Genomic DNA, 21,845 nt, shown 5'->3' with positions numbered 1-21,845 from the left:
CAGTGAAGGAACAAGATAATCAGTTGTCTTTGTGATGGTGTACACCATATCATCTGACTACTTTTGTTTCCAGTCTGCTTACAAATTATGTGTTTTTATAAACATAAACCACAAACTCTCATAAACAGGCAAGAGTCAAACTGTGCAACTAAATGAAACACCATAAAGGTGACCAAACTTTTTCAATAAAATATCAACATCTAAACCTGTTAATTCTCAAAAAAAAAAAAAAAAAAAAAAACTGTAGATGAACGACAGAAATAAAATAAGTCTGGTTTGTAATAAGAGAGATTTAATGTCTGTTCATAAACATTTGTTTGCATTGTGTAGATTCAGCATGTCAGTCTTACCATTCAAAAAGACAGATGCATCTAGAAGAGTCTGAACAATACACTTTATGTTTGTACAGCAGAATTTTGAAGAATGGGCTTTATTGTAGATAAACACATCAGAGCCTAAATGAAAAAGTCACTGATCAACTGTTACTTTATTTGTCCTTTCAGGTCATGGTCCGTTTTCTCATTTGTTTGATGGAATGTTCATTCCTGAAGTCCTGCCTGGTAAGTATCTAGGTTTTCTAACTTCAGTGATTTCAGTTCAGTGTGAAAGCAATAAATAATTATATTATTTTCATAGTTGAAGCCGTTTAATGTTAACTGTATATGAATGCATATACTGTGTACACCATAAGCTGTATATGCCTTAATTGCTAAACCACAACATCCTTACAGTCAAGACAAAAATGAAGAGTAATGTGACATTACACCTTCATTTAAACAAACTGACAGAAAGATGAAGCTTCAAATTACTTTTTTATTGTTGTTTTGAATAACTATAAAACATAATGCAATATCTTTAGAGATTCTAATTCATATCATCACACATCTTTCATTACATGAATGCCAGTGAAACATCTATGTTAATAATTTACAATTTACAATTCTTGAGTCAAGAAATAACATTTTAGATATTAACATTTACAAATTAGGTTAATTAAGTTTATTTGTTAACATCACTTTATTGAAGTAAAATATGCCTACAAACAATATATTATAGATTTTCTGTAAAGGTTGTGATCCTTAGTAAATAGTAAATCAGTGTAATGGTTTGTGTGTGAGTGTGTGTGTGTTTTTGTGTGTGTGTGTGTGTGTGAGAGAGAGAGAGAGAGAGAGAGAGAGAGAGAGAGAGAGAGAGAGAGAGAGACTTGCATCAGTGAATCAGTGGATGTATTTTACATGCCTTACATAATGCCTAAAATCTCTTTCCATTTCTCAGATGTAAACTGGAAGGTAAGCATCATAACTTTCCCATACATATATAAATATGTTTTGATCATGAGCATCTACATACTTCATAGCATGTAAATGATAATGCTTAAAGTTTTTTTATGTATTTAATTATTTATTTAGGCTTTTAGTCACATATAAACACACATACTTAGAGCTCATCACATATGGTAAAAACAGAAGTTGGTTCTGCGTCACACGCTAGAACTGTGGTCCTCAACCTTTTTTCCCAGTGGGCCGTACAATGGTCCAAGTGCAAGTCGGCCGCAAGCACGGGCCGCATATAATTCACATATGATGTCACCAATGCAAAACAAATCAGATTTAATGTTATGGTATTAGCAGATAATAGTATTATTATACCTAGATGTTGCAAACAATAAATAATAAATAAAAACTAATTTACTGACATTATCTTTACAATAATAATCAGATAGTAAAGCTCAAGGAACATACAAACTCAGTCACTTTAAGTTGCTATTTAATTCTGTATGACTGTACACTCTTAGAGAGGATGTGTTAAAACTGACTCAAACTGTGTTAAATTCTTACACATCAATGGGTGAGTTTAGGGAAGACGCTTGTTGTGTTAATTCTGACACATTCATTGAGTCAATGATTTTAACACAGTGAATGTGTCAGGAAGATTAACCAGAGGTGTAGTCAAGACCAGACCCTCCAAGACCGAGACCAAGATCATTCAAGAGGGAAGTTAATGAGATAATTAAGTCATTAATCAAGCAGTAGTGATAAACACCTGCTGTTAACAAGCAGAATGATTGAAGGAAAGAGGAAAACAACAACAAAATAAAACATCTGTGCTACTTCTGAACATGAAGATCAAATGATCAATGATCTCTTTGTCAAGTCCAGTCAAAAAAAAGAAAGAAAAAAAGGTCTTACACATCAGTGCTTGTGTTTTGGGACAACACTTGTGTTAATTTTTACACATTCACTGTGTCAAACACAGACATTAAGAATGAGTCAAAAAGTATTTATTAAAAAACGACTCAAATTGGTTAAATTCTTACACATCAGTGTGTGAGTTTAGGGACAACACTCGTTGTTTTAATTTTGACACATTCATTGTGTGATGATTTTAACACAGTAATTGTGTCAGGAAGATGATCTGATGTTAACAAGCAGAATCAAAGGAGAAAATCACAATTTTAAGCCACCATCATGGAGATCAGTGTTTGCTTTAGTTGAGCTCTTGACCCTTGAATTTTTAATATTAGATTTTGTTTGGGCTGTTTTAATTAGTTAACAGTTTATCTGGCTGTTTAGTAGTTAACATCCAAATAAACAAAGAGAAAAAAAATGATCAGGTGGTGTTAGTTATGTTTTCACATAATCATTATTTGACTTGAATCACTAAACTCATTTAGAGCCCAATCTCTCAGCTAGATTGACATTATTGTAGTGATGGAAAGTTTGGATCATTTTACCAAGTCAGACTTTTGAGTCTCGTTCAGCAAAATCTTTTTTCGAGTCATTTCGTTCATTTTAGCAAAATGTAATTAAAATGTTACATGTTACTTCTCCAACACACTTGTTACTTACACAAACGTTGATCACACTACAAACAATACAAAACTACAATGCTATAAGATACAGAAAAGATTAATTCATTCTTTACCTGGGTCTTCATTAAGATTTAAGCTCACTTCACCTCTTGTCAGACAAGTCTTTGGGTTTAAGTCATTCCTTAATGACGTGACAGGCACCCCCAAACACTAAACCAATGCAGTCTGAGCCGGTTTTGAGTTTGCTGGTATAATAATTGCTTTTCCTAGGCAGACTTGACATATTGGTCTAATATATGTATAAGAAGATTGCTAAAAAAGGGCTTTATGACATAAATTAAAAGCAAATAACATTTTGAATTTGAATTATTAATGTTAGTTTAAAACATCAAGGTTATGATGAACTAATCAATTCTCTTTCCGGCTCAGACTGCATTGGTTTAACGTATGGGTCTGTCAGGAACAACGATTTAAAAACCCGAAAGACTCATGAAGTGAACTAATCAATTCTCTTTCCAGCTCAGACTGCATTGACTGAAACAGGTGAACTACTACTAGCAGTACAGAACCTATAGAATATTGCGCGACTGAATGAATCACCCCCAGAGACAACTCGTTCTTCCGGAGTCACATCAAAGATTCGTTCAAAATGAAGGAATCGTTCAAGAACGACACACCAATACATTATTGATTACAGCAGCACTGCGATTCTACAACAGAAGATCATCTTTTCCAATATAATCCAAAGGATTTCTCAAAAATTGTTCTGATTTATATATAAATACATACATATATATATACATATATATATACATAAATATATATATATATATATATACATATATATATAAATACATATATATATATATATATATATACATATATATATACATACATATATATATATATATATATATATATATACATATATATATACATACATATATATACAAATATATATACATACATATATATATATATATATATATATATATATATATATATATACATATATATATACAAACATATATATATATATATATATATATATACATATATATATACATACATATATATATATATATATATATAAATCTTTCTTTTAGGCACACACAGACATCAAGAATCAGCCTGTGAATCTCAGCAGTGGTGAGAATAATAAAGCCTGTTGCAGTGCATTCTTCCATTCTGGGAGCCACCAAACAAAATTCAATCTAATATTAAAAAGTCAAGGGTCAAGATCTCAACTAAAGCAGACCCTGATCTGTATGATGGTGGCTTAAAAATTGTGATTTTCTTCTTTGGTGATTCTGCTTGTTAACAGCAGGTGTTCATCATTAATGTTCAATAGTCACATGATTAATGAATTATCTTGATTGAATGGTCTTGTTTTGGTCTTGGAAGGTCTGGTCTCGTCCACACCTCAGGTCTTGAAAGGTCTTGGTTTTGGAGGTCTGGTCTTCACCTCTGAAATGAACACAAAGTTGTGTAAATGTGTAATATTAACACATTACAGGTGTTCTTGGCTGCAAAGATTGTGTTGATGCTATGAACAAATACACAGGTTGTGTTCATATGTAATATTAAATTAGAGTGTTACACATAAATATGTCATGTTTTTACACATTTATTTTTGAATGTATGACTCTCTTCAACAGCATCACAATAGTCACCAAAAATCCCACAAATGCCTTAATAAGCAAATGTTACTAAGCTCTTTTTACAAACAACACTGAGCACATTGTAATTACAATCTCTGACGAAATCAAGCATTCTGTCACGTCCCAATCCCTCACGCAGCATCGGATCCGTGAGTGCGCGCAGAGTTGGGCTCATTCCAGCTGCGGGTGCACTAATGCGGTTATTTTTATTGATTTAAAATACAAGTACATCAAATAAACACATCAAATTCACAGTTCAGTCTTTATAAATGGTAGGTTTTGCATATGTCAAGTTAGTACTTTACTACAGAGCAAACAGGAAGGCTGCTCATCTCGCTCCAACAGCAAAATAATTCCTCTATTCTTCTTACTTTTGTTAGTGATGCTATGACTCTTCTTGTTTACATGTATTCCTTCATTGTATGTTCCTCATTTCATTTTTCTCCTCTAATAACAAATTTGACCATTTTGATCCCTAAATTTTCAAAAATAATGGCAGCTGTTTGAATTCTGCCAAAACGCCCGCATGTTCATTAACTGAGTGATTGCGTCACTTACATGCCTATAGGTCTGGGGCCATATTCACAAAACATCTTAAGGCTAAAAGTAGCTCCTAACTTGCCGATTTAGGAGAAACTCTTAAAAATAATGGGCGTGTCAGTCCTAATTTTAGGACTCCTAAATTTTTGCTCTAAGAGTATTTCACAAAGCATTTTAGCACTAAAACTAGCTCCTAAATCTGTGAAACATTAGGAGTAGTCAAGAGGACTCCTAAATCACTAAGAGCAAATCACAAACGGTCCTAATCCACCCAAAGACACTGTACACCACTGAGGCAATAGCGATAGAGCCTTAGATGCTGAACCTTTTCTTCATAAATGCAATAAAATGCAATGCAATAAAAAAAAAAATGATTTATAGATTTGAATCTATGATGAGACGCCAAAAATTAATCTTTAACAAATAAATAAATATTGTCTGATTACCTGTGGCAGTGGTTTTCATGAGTTCACACTTACAAATGATTGAATAGAGTAAAAAAAAAAAATATATATATATATATATATATATATATATATATATATATATATATATATATATATATATATATATATATATATATATATATATCACCAAGAGTGAGGGATGGTGTGGCGGAGGGATGCAGAAACGAAGTAACTATAGGTGAGTTGGCTCTCATCTGTGTATATATTCCTCCTCTCGTGCTGATTAGAAAGACCGTTTGAATGTGTTTCTCCCAAACTTTGTTTATAAAACATAATTTGTCGCTTGAATTCTGCATTCTCTTGAGATGAAGACATCCAAGAGGTGGACAATTAACTGTATAGTTTAATTAGTGACACTTAGCCTACTTTTTAAAACCTTTATGGCAACAATATGGCAACATTTTATTTTGAATAGGGCAACATTTGTATTTTAAAACCTCTATTTTAATATGGAAACATGACACCTCATTCTACAATATTTCTATGATTAAATCGCTGACTCCTCCCCATCAGCCAATCACTGTGTGTTTACTCCATAGCAACGAGGTCAACCCCGCCCTTACTCTTAGCTTAAGACTTCAGTCTATTCCTTAGTAAAAGTTTGTCTCAGCAGCTTTGTGAATAGGTTTTAAGAGAAAACTCTTAGCTAAGAACTTTTACTGCTATTTAGGAGAACTCTTAGTGGTAAGATAAAATGTTTTGTGAATACGGACCCTGATGTCTGAAAATAATAAATGCTCACCAAAATAATTGTATATGACAAATAAAGCATTATAGCTCATTTATATTTGTTTAATTCACTTTAATTTAAATTTAAAAACAAAAATAAATTGTAAAGCTATAATTTATTTTTAATTGTGGTTGGCATATCGCGATATTGGCTATTGATTGATGACGTGTAGTAGCCTGGTAACCAAGTCTGGACACCCCTAAACACAAAGTGTTTAAAAGTGTTATGTACCATGCAGACAACAAGTGTAAGTATTGTACCCATTAACATTTCAAAAATACTGAACTTTTAAGAATACAAAAATTTATGTCAGAACACCTTTGGGAATGATTTATACAAAAAATGTTCTGCTTGCATTTCATGAATGAGGCTCAGTGTGTGTAATTACCACTGGTGTCAAAAGTATTCACATTCGTTACTCAGGTAGAAGTACAGATACTAGGGTTTAAAGAGACTTCTGTAAAAGTTGAAGTATCAAGTCAAGCTTTTTACTCAAGTAAAAGTGTAAAAGTACTGGTTTCAAAACTACTTAAAGTATAAAAGTAAAAGTAATGCAAGGAAAAAAATGCCATTAAGGACAAAAGCTTAGGCCACATTAGGCCTATTGTGCACTACCCCACCTTCTCAAAAAAAAAAAAAAAAACATTTTTCTAAAGGCCATAATGACTATAATGTTATATTAAAATGTTAATGATGAAAAATTTGGGATGCACTAGGCTACCTGTTTCTACCAACCTCCTCGCTGACGCTGGTGCTTGGTTGGGACATTTCATTCAAGTTCTCTTCTTGAGTCTCTGCCACAGACATCTTCGTACTTGGCTACATATATCTATGTCCAGTGTTAGAGGTAACGAGTTACAAAGTTAGTATAGCCTGCTTATCACAACATTGTCAATCGAAAACGCTAATTATTCAAACGTCTCTCTACCGAACTACCTACTGTAGCTTAATTTGCGGAGGACGAAGAGAAAGCACCCGTTTGATAAATGAGCCAGTAGTGGAGAAATAATAACTTTTAAGAAATAATCTTTTTTGAGTAATTACCCCAACACTGGCTATGTCCTCCTTGCTGGAGTGTGAGGTGATTTGTGTCATCAAATTCACTCTATCCGGATGGCGCGATTTATCTGAATTTCTTTTTTTTTTTTTTAATGATGACAAGCCGGAATGAAAACAAGCTGAAATGAAATAGGAGTAACGAGACTATTTTTAAAATGTAAGGAGTAGAAAATACAGATAATTGCGTCGGCTGAAAAATAATTACTCCAGTAAAGTAGGGGAGAGTGGGGTAAGATGTCACACTCTTCATAACTCCAAAACTAGAGGCTCTATTTCAAAAATCAAATAGCCAATTTGTGTGACTTCTTCTATACTGAACTTCCTGTTCACTTGTGGTCAAGATCACTCTAATCCGAGGTTAGCACAATTTTCTTATTTTTTTGTCTTAAAAAGTAAAAAAAAATTGCACTTTAAATTTTATGCAATACACCTTTGTTAGGTATGAATGTTAAAAATTATTATTTTGCACGACATAGAGGAGACAATAACATGTCTTTTGATACTTTAGCTGACATGCTATGTTGAGCTCACCTTGAGATTTAGCCAACATCAGCACACATGTCAGTTGGGCAAGTTGTCTCAATGAATTTTGGGCAGGTAGTCACATGTGACAACTTGTACAAATAAACACATAGAACATGCTCAAAAAAGAGGTTCAACATGTTAAGTCAGTTATGTTCAGAGATTAAACATGTTAAGTTAAGCGAGTTATCTGCAGTATTCCATTCAGTTGTCATGGATCTATGTGCAAGCCAGAGAAAGTTTGAGTTTAAAGTTCAAAGTAAAGTGATCTTGCCTTTGTTTTGATTGAAATGTGTATTGTTTGGATTGAAATAATTGTTTTTCCAAATTCTCTAGGCAAGATTGTTTATATTACTATCCCAGAAGTACAAATGTAGTAGTCTGATCATGTGTACAGCACTATCATTGTACTTCTTTATGTTGTTCTTTATGTTGTTCTCAAGCATGAGGATGCATCTGTTCAGATGTTTAAGCACATGATAGAGAAAAATAATCTGAAAAAGGCCATGGAAGAGTCCGGATTAAATCCAGATGAAGACATCATCTTCATTGGGCAATTAATTAGGAAAGAGCCAAGAGTTAGTCAGGTAAAACATTGTTATTTTAAGCTTCTGTTACAGCCTGTGTTTATCAGGAAACAATGTTAAAGTTTAAAGTGTTTTCCATCTTCCAGCGGTCAGCAGAGAAGGCTTTCCTGTACGAGATTGTGGCAAATAAAGTAAACGGCATTGATGTGGACAAATGGGACTATTTGGCTCGGTAAGTAGTATTCTAATAGTTATCTGCTCTTGAGTCTATTGCAGTCCATAGAAACACGTGATCAATAGTAATTTGGCACACAGAGGACAGTCTGAATATTTAACAGAAATTTTGGAGTCTCTTATTCAATCTCAATATTGACAACAAGTGTCCAAAGTTTCACTTACATTCAGAGGTGGTTAAAGTATCCAAAAACTGTTCTCAAGTAAAAGTACTTATAGAAATATTTACTCAAAGTAAAAGTGAAAGTAATAATCTTAATAGTTACTTGAGTAAGAGTAAACAAATATCAAATGAAAAAACTACTCAAGTAGCTTGTTACTAGTTGTAAAGTGATTGCTGTAAATTTTACAGTAACTTACTGGCAGCTGAATGCCAGTAATTTACTGTAAAATGTTTTACAGTATTGTTAGTGTATTTTCAATTACAGTAATTTGTACAGTACAGTACTTCCACTTACAGTATAGTACTGTAATACAGTATAGTACTGTAATTTAATTAACAGTATTTTGTGCAGTACAGTACTGTTTTTAATTTACAGTATTTACTATTGTGTTGTCATTTACAGTATTAATACTGTCAAGTTTATTTTCATTTAGTTTAAACAAAATAATTTTAACCTGTATAAAAATGATCCAATTGTGGTGGTACAGCACTGTAAACCATAAAAATAAAAATAAAAAATAAAAAAAGAAATCACAATAGCTGAACATTTCTCCTTATAATATTCTTATTAATCATTTTAAACATTTTCTTTCTTCTGAAGCATGGCAAAAAAGTACATATACTGAAAAGCAAAACAGGCCTTAAAAATGCAGTAAGTCAGTTTGCGTTGTGTTACATTTCAATAATTACGGCAGTCAAAGTTGACAAGCTTTCTGATGAGAAACACCTTTGAGATTTCCATCTGATCTTTGACTTTTGTATTTGGTGCCATCAGCGCTGATTCTTGGAATGAACCTGCAAGCACTAAAAAAACAAAACAAAGAAACATTACTTTTCAGACCAGTGTTTGCTGAATTTGCCCCAACTCTCAAACTTGGTTCCGTATGTATTTTGATGTTAATAAAAACACTACACACTACATCTGATTCTGAATGAACCTACAGGGATGGTGCATAATTAGTAGGGGTGTAACGGTTCAAATATGGCTCAACTTATCTCGGTTTTAGGGTCACGGTTTTGGTATGGTTTGGTATGTGCTATGCTCAGGGAAAATAGGACAACTGTGAAATAAAAATGAAAATAAGAACAAATAAACAAATATATACACCTGAGCAAAGATACAAATAATCTTCACTGTATAAAATAAACAAAGATTAATCATTATTAAAGTTACAAAAGCTATTCAGTCAAGACCAGTGAGTGATTTCTTTATCATTTGTTGTTTAATTAAAGGTGCCCTCGAATGAAAAACTGAATTTATCTTGGCATAGTCAAATAACAAGAGTTCAATACATGGAAATGACATACAGTGAGTCTCAAACTCCATTGTTTCCTCCTTCTTATATAAATCTCATTTGTTTAAAAGACCTCAGAAGAACAGGTGAACCTCAATATAACACCGACTGTTACGTAACAGTCGGGATCATTAATATGTACGCCCCCAATATTTGCATATGCCAGCCCATGTTCAAGGCATTAGACAAGGGCAGCCAGTATTAACGTCTGGATCTGTGCACAGCTGAATCATCAGACTAGGTAAGCAAGCAAGAACAACAGCGAAAAATGGCAGATGGAGCAATAATAACTGACATGATCCATGATAACATGATATTTTTAGTGATATTTGTAAATTGTCTTTCTAAATGTTTCTTTAGCATGTTGCTAATGTACTGTTAAATGTGGTTAAAGTTACCATCGTTTCTTACTGTATTCACAGAGACAAGAGCCGTTGCTATTTTCATTTTTAAACACTTGCAGTCTGTATAATTCATAAACACAACTTCATTCTTTATAAATCTCTCCAACAGTGTAGCATTAGCCGTTAGCCACGGAGCACTATCAAACTCATTCAGAATCAGTGTAAACATCAAAATAAACACTGTACTTACGTGATTAGACATGCTGCATGACGAACACTTTGTAAAGATACATTTTGAGGGTTATATTAGCTGTTTGAACTTTTTTTATGTTGTTAAAGGCAATCGCGAGCTCTTGGGGTGTGGAGCACCAGATTTAAAGGGCCAGTAGCCCTGAATCGGCTCATTTCTAATGATGCCCCAAAATAGGCAGTTAAAAAAATGAATTAAAAAAAAATCTATGGGGTATTTTGAGCTGAAACTTCACAGACACATTCAGGGGACACCTTAGACTTATATTACATCTTTTTTTTTAAAGTTCTAGGGCACCTTTAAACCACTCTCTGTCAGTAGGTGGCGCTTATGGAGCAGCAGAAATAGAGCTGTTTCCCCGGTAACCTCTGTAAACTCAGTTTTATTTTATTTATGCACATGTAAGCTTATCAGTTTGACAGAATTTTCTACTTCATTGTGTTATAAGAAGTCAAACTATATCATTTTCCATTATCAAAGCATTTGTTATGAAAAATGGCAACCTACACATAGCCTATAGAAACAATAGAACATGTCACAGGTGTAATATAAATCTAGTCTGAATCTTAATAGGTTATAAATTCTAGTTAGCCAAATTTACCATAATTACTACAATAAAACTATATAAATTCTAGTAATCTAGTAATTCTTATCACACTTTTGGAGCTTAATAAGATTCAGAGTAGCAGCCTAGTATGTTTCGCTTTTGATTCGCGCACTAATGCATTAAATAAACAAGCTTCAGTTGCGCTGATGGTTTTTCAGTTCGTACGGGAACTTGGAAAACGCATGATGTAGGCTATATAATTAATTGTCTTATTTCCTCACCACCATATTTCTCACGCCGTGACCGCTGCAGTGAGAGAAATGCTCTCAATGCATCGCTCAAAACACATGATGAGCGGGAAAAGGTAGAATGGCAGAAGTGCTCATGCACCAATTACAACAAAGAATCGCGAGTTTACACAACAGCATTGGACACACAGTTAAAGGAGAAGCTAACAGGACATTATTTTATGGATTTTCGAAGCAAAAAACAAGTGGGTATACACAAATACTGATCCTTAGAAGTCGTAATACGCAAACAGCTCTGAGCAAAAAGTAAGCATACGGCGTATGCGTGCGTATCGCCCCGACTACACCACTGCTTAAGACATAACCTACTATGTTTGATAGGATACTCGCCGAGATAATAATTTTTGTGTGAGTTCGTCTGTTCAAGTGCAAAACTTGAAAGCGAACTCAGTATTTGAGCGCTGTCTGAGATGCAGCTTTCCATGCGCAAGGTCTCTTTCAAATCTTGTGCTCGAATGTTTAGACTGTCAAGGCTTAAATGAGTTTAGTTTAAACACAGATGGCAATGTGTGCTGTTCAGGTTTCACCTGAAGTCGCACTCTATCAACACCTGGGCGACGACGGCGTAAATGATGGCACTCAAATTGAACAAAAAATGACTATTTAGTCCATGTTTTTTTTTTTTTTTTTTTTGATCATTATTGTTGTAATGTATTGACCTCTGTCTGTCTGTTTTTCGTGTTCATTTCAACAAACCATTAAAATATAACCATTACGGATGCATTATCAGACTTGATATGAACCGTGGTGAAAGTATGTGCTGAACCATGGGTGGAGAACGGTGCGGTTTGATTTTTTACAGAGAACCATTACACCCCTAATAATTACCTGAAAATCCATTGTATTCAAATAATTAAAGCTCCATTCTTTACAATGCATTCCAGTAACTCAAACAGAAGAGCAAGATGTTTGAATGCTGAAATAATCAAGTCAAAGTCAAAGTCAAAGTAAATTGGATTTGCAGCAATGCTCCACATAAAATACATAAACATACAAACAACACTCACCAACAGAGACAAACCAGCAGAGATGGAATTCACATTAACGCCCCAAATTACATAATGTGCAAATAACAAATAGAATACAAAACACGATCAAGTGCAAAAATGCAACTTGTGCAAGTTATTACAAAGTGCTAAGTGCCATTAAGGAGCCTCACAGCTGATGGAATAAAAGATATTTGCAACCTCTTTGTTCTGCAACTAGGAACTCGATAGCGCCGCTCAGAGGGCAAAAGCTCAAACTCTGTTCTAAGGTGATGATCCTGTGATTGAGCTATAACTCTAGCTTTCCTCTGGACCTGTTTTATGTATAACTCCCCAAGTTGAGCCTGACCTCTCCTGGAAATCTTGCTCGCCACTTTAACCAGACTACCAAGTCTATTTTTATTTGTCAGGGAGAGGCTTCCAAACCAAGCAGCAAAACAGAAAGATAAAACCGATTCAATAAAAGCACGATAAAACAGAGTCATCAATTCTGAAGAGACATTAAAAGAGTTCATTTTCCTAAGGAAGTACAGTCTTTGTTGGATTTTCTTTGAGACAGCATCAACCAAGGGTTCAAAACACAGTTTGTTGTCTAAAATGACTCCAAGATATTTGTATGTCTCCACGAGCTCAATGTCCGTGCCTTTAATGACCGTAACTGTAGGGGAAGGAGGTGACCTGCGAAAGTCAATGATCATGTCCTTAGTTTTGGATACATTCAGCTGTAAAAATGGACTTGATTCTCAGTGAATTAAATTAATAAAATAACTTAAAACCTAAATACAATGTAAGATAATGTATGTATGATAAAAGTATCTGCCAAAAGCATGAACATAAATGTAATGTAAAAAATGTTTTGGCTTACCCAAATTCTGCATTCCAACAAAGTGGACAGCAAATGCTGAAAAAGAGTCTGTTGGCTAGATGATTATTCTGCCCTTCCTAGTCAGCATCCATATTTTTTGCTTAAAGAACAGACTCTCCTGTAAGAGACAAAGTCACAGCAGCCCTTTAGTGTTAGTTTATAGGAACTACCATAGAAAATAGAACATATGACTAACAACCAGGTGAGAAATTATGTTGTAACTGGCTATGGTGCCTATAGTTTTTAATAAATTAACCAACATTTATAAACATTTTATAATATTTAATGGCTATGGTATTTTATAATACCTTATAATATTTCATAACTTTGCTATATTAATAATGACAATGGCATATTGCTAACCTTTTTCCTCCTCCTCAAAGCATCACTCTTTCTGTGTTAGTGAGAGCAGCAGCAGTGGTACAGTCCAGAGGAAAAGGCAGCTGCAAATTCAAAATAAATAAAAGACACTGAGGGATGATTGTTTAAAAGCACTTTTAACTCTGCTGCTGGATAAACCTCTGTTCTCTCTCCTTCCGTTGGTTTAATCACCAGTTACATTATATTATGTTTGCCTGCTTAAATAGCGCTTACTTCGGCTAATTTACTTTATATTATCTTGCTCACCTGTTGATGTAACCACCGTTACGACGGCAATCACAAGTAAAGACTCCAAAATGATCCTCCGACAATACAGATGACATGATCCAGCAAAAACTTGAAATCAAAAAACAAAATAGGTACTTAGCAATGCTTAACTCAGTTTACATCAGTATTTCAGTTAGGTTGCTATTTACATTGTGTTACACCTGCTTACAGTTTTTTTTTAATTGCTAACATAATTTTGTCCAATCTGTAGTCACATTTTCAAAACTCTAAACACATTTAGCAGAATATCCGTCTGTTGTGATCATACCATTAACACAATTTATGTCATTTTCACACAAAATTCAGTCAATTAACACATTTCTTAAATGCTTAAATTTTCTTTTCATATAAGCTTGCCTCATACCAAAATCATGGATCTTTCTCATCTTATTTGCAAATGCTTAAACACAGCAAGTCAGAAATGAAGACCCAATGTTCCAATCTTTAAATATAGGATAAAACCTATACTTTTGCAACAACAGCAGTACTAAAAAAGTAATATAAAACAAAATATATTAAACAAATATAAAACAAATAAATACCAAATGTACCAATGTAAACTCACACAATTGCATAATAAAAAAATATTTTTAATAAAAAGTCACAATTACCTTTTATGTTTTTTATTCTGTGGTGGAAAAAAAAGCTTCAACAGTAACCAAAAGCCATGTATGTTGGATTTGTTGTTGATAAACTGCAGCAATTTCATGTTATCATTTCAGTAAAAGCTTCATACTAAAATGTTTTTACTACAACGATTCCACTACCACTGTTCCATATATGCAGAATATGTGGTCTGTGTAGGGCACTAGCTACCAAGGGGACACCATCCCACCCTCATGAGTGCACCATCAACACCACACACCCCCAGAAAGAGATTTCAACCAAGAGGGACACTGTAGTTCTGCATAGGGGGCTCGTTTGACCAGTAGCTGCCCTGAGCAATTCTGTTAATTTCTTCTTCTTCTCTTTTTCTACTGTACATTCTATAAAATAATGACTCACTTCTGTTGCCAAGAATGCACACATTCAACACTCAAAATCAAACCAAAAATATAGAATGGCTTACATGCATTATACTTTTACTGCAGTAAAAATAAACTGAATTTTAAAAACTATGGATTTCATATTTTCTGCAGGTAGAACTGAAACATGACAAGTAATGCAGTTTTCACAATGTCATCATCTGTTAGTATTTTGACAGTCATTGCGCTTTGATTGACTATATGTTCATGTTGGATAGAAACTAGTGCTATGTTTTGACAGAACGACACGATTTTGAATCAGGTTTGCTGTGTTTTAGTATGTGTTGAAAAAGGTTTTTAGCATTTTGAAATGTAAAGTTTGTGTTTATTTAACAAAATATGGTTTTGGGCAGAAAATTAACTATTTGGCTAATTTTGTTATGTATGTGTGTTGCTGTGTTAAGAGTTTAGAAAAAGTACTTTAAATATTGCTTAACGCTTCTTAGCAATTGAAAAAAATTGTAAATAGCTAACCTGTGATAAAGAGGCAGCAGAACAATTAATTAAGTTTAACTTTACTTCAGCTAATTTTGGCGACATTAACTTACCAGATGTTACCGTTATGACGGCAATGAAAAGGCTCCAACACCTCCGACGTAGCAGACGGCATGACCCCAGCTAACAGGGAATGTTTCCATAACTTTCAGTAAGGTTATGTAAAAGTTATGTAAATATTAGAAAAAAAACCATTCCTAAAATAATGTTTCAGGAACATTATTATAATGTTTTCATAGTTAAAATACATTTTCAATGTTTAAAAAACATTCAGAAATAATGTTTTCATAACTTAAAGAGAATGTTAACAAAACGTTCAGACAACTTCTTTTTGTTAGCTGGGACATGATCCAAACCACAAACTTGAAAATAAATCAAAACATTTAACTTACTTGAAAATACCATTTAAAACCCCACTTAAACAATGTTGTTGTCTAACTCATTTAACGTACCCCTCAGTATTTCACATTAATTTGCTGCTGTTAACGTTAAGTTCCGTGGCTCCTCCTGATGAGCTAACTTGCATTAAAGAGACCGTGAAACACATGCAAAAGTTATGTTTTTCAGTTTAAATAAAGTTTATTTCGGCTAATATAGGTGAACTTAACTTACTCACCAGTTTATGTTATTACCGTTGTAACAGCGATCTGGCTGACAGTCAGAAAAAAGGCACCAAACCCTTCCGACATGAAAAACAACACATCTATTTTGCTATGAAACAAAATAAATGAAAACATTTGAAAATATGTTTGTTTTAGATCAAATAAAAATAATATAGCCAACTAACCTTTTTAGTGAGGTACTGGTACATTCTTTTTATGTCCGTTAACAGCCACTTCCACCACAGAGTAAAAAAAAAAAAAAAAAACGAAAACGAAGTCTCCTGATATTGGTCAGTTTTTCGCGGGCAAGTTCACTACTGTAAATTGATTTACAGTACATAAAAATTACTGCACTATGGTACAGTAGTGACCATATATTTTCCCATAATCCTTTGCCAATTACAGTAATATACTGTATACACATTTTACAGTATCTTACTGTACATATTACAGTAAAATACTGTTCAAATTACAGAAATCCATTACAGGGAACGTCACCCAACGTAGCGAAGTAAAAGTACAGATTTTTCATTAGAAATGTACTCAAGTTAAAGTAAAAGTACCCACAGTTAAATTTACTCTAAAAAGGACAAATTTTCCAAAAAACTACTCAAGTAAAGGTAACAAAGTAAATGTACTTCATTACTACCCACCTCTTCTTACATTTATGCTAATAACTTTTGAACCATAAGTGCTAGAAACAAAATCGGCCATGAACATTGAATTTTCAAAAAAAAAAAAAAAAAAAAAAAAAACTACTTTTTCTAACTCATCATAGACTGTTGCTCAAATTTTCACGAAAGGCTGTATCTCTAGAAATATTTGACATATTGAGAACAAACTTTATGTGTGTAATTTTCTCCAAACACTGACCACACCAGATCAATTTGGTGTCAGCACCACCTATTGGTCAAAAGTAATAAGCAATAATGTCACATTATTTAAACCCAGTGATCCCTTACAGAACAAAAAACATATTTCCATATATTTATGATCAATATATTAAATGGTGTAAATATCTTGAAAAAATATATGAAATAATGTATTGTGTTAATATATTACAATATATTGAATAATATGCAAGAAATTGCTGCTTTTCATATATTGAAACGTAATTAGTTGAGTGCACTTAAAAAACATGAAGAAACTGATTGCCTTAAATTTTATGTTTTACACAAAGCTGCAATTTGCTAATACAAAGACTTACAAAAGAATGCTGGGACGATGATACACTGTGCATTTACTTGTGTTTATTAACTTTGTCTAAAATATACCTGGAAAAATAACAAATAAAAAAAAAAAAAATAAAAACAATAAACTAAAAAAATAGTTAATAAACATCAATGCAAAAGAGCCATTGTCTTTTAAAGGGGCTATATGTAGGGATGACACCCAGTGGTCAAAATATGTACTGCAGTCCAAATTCTAAATATTGTTTGCCCTGCCCCCTCGTTCAAAGATGCAGGTGGCCAGTTTGAGGACATGCAACAAAAGGGAGTGCAATTGACAATAAAAAAAAGCTGAGGAGACTTACACACTGTAAGCTGATGTGTTGATTTATCTGTTTTAATATGCTGTTGTTCATAGATATTTTTAGATGGATGCAGAGGCTTTTTAGGTCAGGTAGAATCTGAGATTCTCTGACCCAGTTTGTTTGCTGGTTTCCATGGTTGCAATACGCTGCGTTTTCCGCCAACTGGCAACCTGTGATGTTGAAATACTATCTGCTTGTTAAGTCGTGATGTAAGGAACGTCGTTTCTTGGTCCAAGCCTCAACTTGTTTTACTTGAGAATGGCATTCCAAAGGCCGTTTATGAGTGCTATTTATTCATATTAAACATTTAACATTTTAAAGTTAAACATTTAAAATACTTACAGTCTGCACAACAGTCTTCGTGCTCACAGTGTCACAGACATGAATATATTAACGATTTATAAAAGATGAATCACTGTCTGGCCATCTGGGATTTTGGTATGTATGGAAGTAAATTAATGCCAAATGTTTTTGAAATAAAAAGCTTGAATTGCACTAATTGAAAAAAATATGCATTACATTAACTGTGCTTGCATTTTGATGCACTGTATTTTTAAGGCTTGCATTTTTATGGGCTGAAATTCAACATGGTCGTATATTTAAGCTGTGAATATTTGAATTAAAATATTTCACACACATTTTCATTATTTAAAATTCAATAATTTATATTCACCTTTCAGATTTCACTTCCAAAATATTGATTCTGTTTAAAAATACAACCTATAAAATTCGACTAGCAATTTTCAGTCCATTTTATTTATTTTTATTTTTATTTTTATTTTTCAGACTCATTCAAACTCATAATAATCCATCCATCCATCCATTTCTTTCTTTCTTTCTTTCTTTCTTTCTTTCTTTCTTTCTTTCTTTCTTTCTTTCTTTCTTTCTTTCTTTCTTTCTTTCTCAAGCCAACTTCAAAGATTGTTTACAAGCTTTAATCGTAGTTATTATTATTATTATTATTATACATTGGTAATCTCTTTGACTGTCCATATGGTAAAACTTTTTTTTGCACAGAGTTTGTATATAGAATTGAAAAAGTCCCGTGCACACTTTATGGATCTGCTCCTAAAATCACAACAGAAGCATAACCAATTTTGCTTTGCTTTCATTTTTAATTGAATTCAGTGTGAAATTCACTTTGAATTCTGTGTGCATTTTGGATTTTATAAAATTAAGAGTCATTGGGCTGCTTGGCCTAATTGCTCTGTGGCATATTGTTGTTCCTGTTGTTGTTGTAGGCGATTAGCATCATAAGAACAGGCTAAATTGAGCAGTTAAAGATGAACTATATAAATGTGGCCAGTTGTGCACGTATTGCTCTATCACATATTGCATTAATTTAATTCCTCTCTTCTCTCACAGAGACTGTCATTATCTGGGCATTCCTAATGGCTTTGACCGTGAGCGTCTGCTGAAATCTGCAAGAGTGTGTAAAGTGAACGGGGAAAAACAGATCTGCTTCAGAGACAAGGTAAATTACTTTCTCATTTATTCATCTTTTACACTGAGGACAGCTGAGGGACTCATATACAACTATTACAGAATGTACACACATTCACTGAAACACACTGAAATAGGCAGAGGTGTAAAGTTCAAGTGTCAGAAAGTAAAAGTCCTGCCATATGTTTATTCCACCCACACAGCAAAAACTCCAGTGTTAAATTAACTCACATGGGAGCATATATGAGACCACACTCAAGACAGTTAAAGTGTTAAAATAAGAGTGTTAAATGAACACTGAATCAGTGTTAGAGTTAATGAGATAATTAAGTGATTAATTGAGTGATGATTGAGCATTATTGAAGACACCTGATGATAACAAACAGAATCACCAAAGGAGAAAATTACAAATTTAGTCACCATCATTGAGATCAGTGTTTGCTTTAGTTGAGCTCTTGTCCCTTGACTTTTTAATGTTAGATTTTGTTTGGCTGCTGTAACTGAGTTATAACATCCAGACAAACAAAGAGAAAAGATGATCAGGTGGTGTTGGTTATGTTTTCACATAATCACTATTCAACTTGAACTTGCAACACAGCATCAATGTTACTTTTACACTACACTGTTAGACTTGCTGTTAAAACATGACAAAATTCTGACAGTAACAAACCATTTTCCATTAAAACAGAAATATTCTGTAGAAAACAATGCATTCTGGGTAATATTTGTCATTTTCAAGAAAGTAGCCTACAGGAATATACTGTGAGTTAACATCGCTCAAAGTCGACACTCAGAGGCTGTTTTCCCAATCACACCCTATACCCTCATTCACTATTCCCTACATTAGTTCACTAATATAGTCCACTTGACAGAGTGAATGAAAAGAAGAGAGTGAATTGAGACACTGATGAACACCTGATAAGCAGAATCACTGAAGGACAGAGAAACAAGACCAGAAAAAAGAGAAGAGACGAGCAGAAACACAAGAACTACAACTGACTTCAGCCACACTGAGTGTCAAACCAGTTCACAAACCAGTTTGACATTATTTCTTTCATACATGTACAGAAGTTCTTGTTGAGAATTAACAGATATGGATGTTGATGTTTTATTGAAAATAAAAAATTATTGAAGTTTGCAGTCACCATCGTGGTGACCAGTGTCTGCTTTAGTTGAGCTCTTGACTCTTTTACATTAGTTTTCTCTGGCTGCTGTAACTGAGTGTTTATAAAACACATTTGTTATGGTTGGAAAAACTGATGCTGTAATCATCTTGGACTTGTTTAATTCACTGATCTCTATCTGTGTAGTCTTTGATTTAATGGGTATTTTATGTTTATTGATTGTACTAGGTTTGTGATTCAACAGCGTAAGAGCCAACAATGCTTCAGTTATTTAGGAGAATATATAAGTCTTATAATGCATAAAATATTTTGATCTCCTGCATAACTTAGACACACACAGACATCATCAATCAGAATATGAATCTCAACAATGGTGACATCCAAAAGTTTAATGTAGCAATGCATGCTGGATGCCAGCATAGTACAAAACTCCCAGAATGGGAGTATGAATATGATAAACACAGTATGAGTTAAATGAATCAAGAGATGGTTATATCTTCATCAACACATAACCATCAGCACTCAATATTTTTTTTTGTCCACATTTGTTTCTGCCATAACAAATGTGATTTACAAAAATAGTTTAAGCAGTCAGAGACAAAAAAACAAAAACTGATTTATAAAAAGTCAAGGGTCAAGAGCTCTACTAAAGCAAACACTGATCTCCATGATGGTAATCAAACCAACCATTTTCGATAAAAACATCAACATCTAAACTAAACTAAATAAGATCTTCTGTAGAAATAAAGTTAAACTGGTCAGTAATAAGTGTAATGATGTGTGGAAAGACAACTGGACAACTTTCTTTTACAGTAAACACTGTTGCCAGTAGTTTACTGTAAAATTGAGTTTTGTGGGTCACCATTGTGCTGAAGAGTAGAGCCTGTGCTTAAGTTCAGGAGAAGATCAAGAGACGTTGGTGATGTGCTGCATGTTGATTTATTTAACAAATGGTGACTGTGTAGTTGCTGATGCAGTGAAAGGATCTTTATTTAAAATGTTTTTAATGAACTCTAATGAAATAAGTTTATAATAATATGCTTACATTATTAGCATTTAATAAATATTAGTTTGTAAATTTAAATGGCAGTGGGACAATTTAACCCCTTAACTGTCACAGTCCCACTGGTCGGGCGCCTCCCAACCAGCACACCCTTGTTTAGCACATGGTTTAGCCCAGATGAAATGAACACTGCTCAGTGTGCACACTACAGGCTATTAAATGTAACACTGAATTGGTGTTGGAGTTAATGAGGTAATTAGGTGATAATGAGCAGAATCACTGAAGGACAGAGAAACAACAAGAACTACGACTTCAGCCACAGCCTTCGATGAAATCAACTGAAGATAAAAGACATTAAATCTCTGAAGATCTGATCAAACAACTCCACAAACAGCATTACCAGCTTCACTTATTACTAACCAGACTGACTTTATTTCTGACAAACATCTACAAAAGTTGTTATTGAGAATTACCAGAGGTTTAGATGTTGATGATTTGTTGAAAAAAATAGTTTGGTTTGATGTCACCGTGATCGAGGTCAGTCGTTGCTTTAGTTAGGCAGTTTGACTCTTGACTTTTTTAATGTTAGTTTTACTGTGTCTGTTATAGCTATTTGTTATGGCAACAATGACAAGAGAAAATATGATCAGCTGCTTTATGA

General features: G+C 33.5%; 1 protein-coding gene across 1 annotated transcript in view; it reads left to right on the top strand.

Annotated features, from left to right (window-relative positions):
- LOC137032473 (deoxynucleoside triphosphate triphosphohydrolase SAMHD1-like) overlaps nt 1-21,845 on the top strand; it is a 52,610-nt gene that overhangs the window by 7,720 nt on the left and 23,045 nt on the right. Inside the window, exons 4-8 of the mRNA XM_067404237.1 lie at nt 504-560; nt 1,276-1,289; nt 8,235-8,369; nt 8,426-8,550; nt 18,980-19,088. Of these exons, the coding sequence (XP_067260338.1) occupies nt 504-560; nt 1,276-1,289; nt 8,235-8,369; nt 8,426-8,550; nt 18,980-19,088 (440 nt within the window). The remainder of the gene's footprint in view (nt 1-503; nt 561-1,275; nt 1,290-8,234; nt 8,370-8,425; nt 8,551-18,979; nt 19,089-21,845) is intronic.

Source organism: Chanodichthys erythropterus, chromosome 12 (genome assembly GCF_024489055.1).
Source record: "Chanodichthys erythropterus isolate Z2021 chromosome 12, ASM2448905v1, whole genome shotgun sequence".
In the NCBI taxonomy this organism is placed as follows: Eukaryota; Metazoa; Chordata; class Actinopteri; order Cypriniformes; family Xenocyprididae; genus Chanodichthys; species Chanodichthys erythropterus.
The sequence above is the reverse complement of the archived record's forward strand: the minus strand, read 5'-3'. Positions and strand labels throughout refer to the sequence as shown.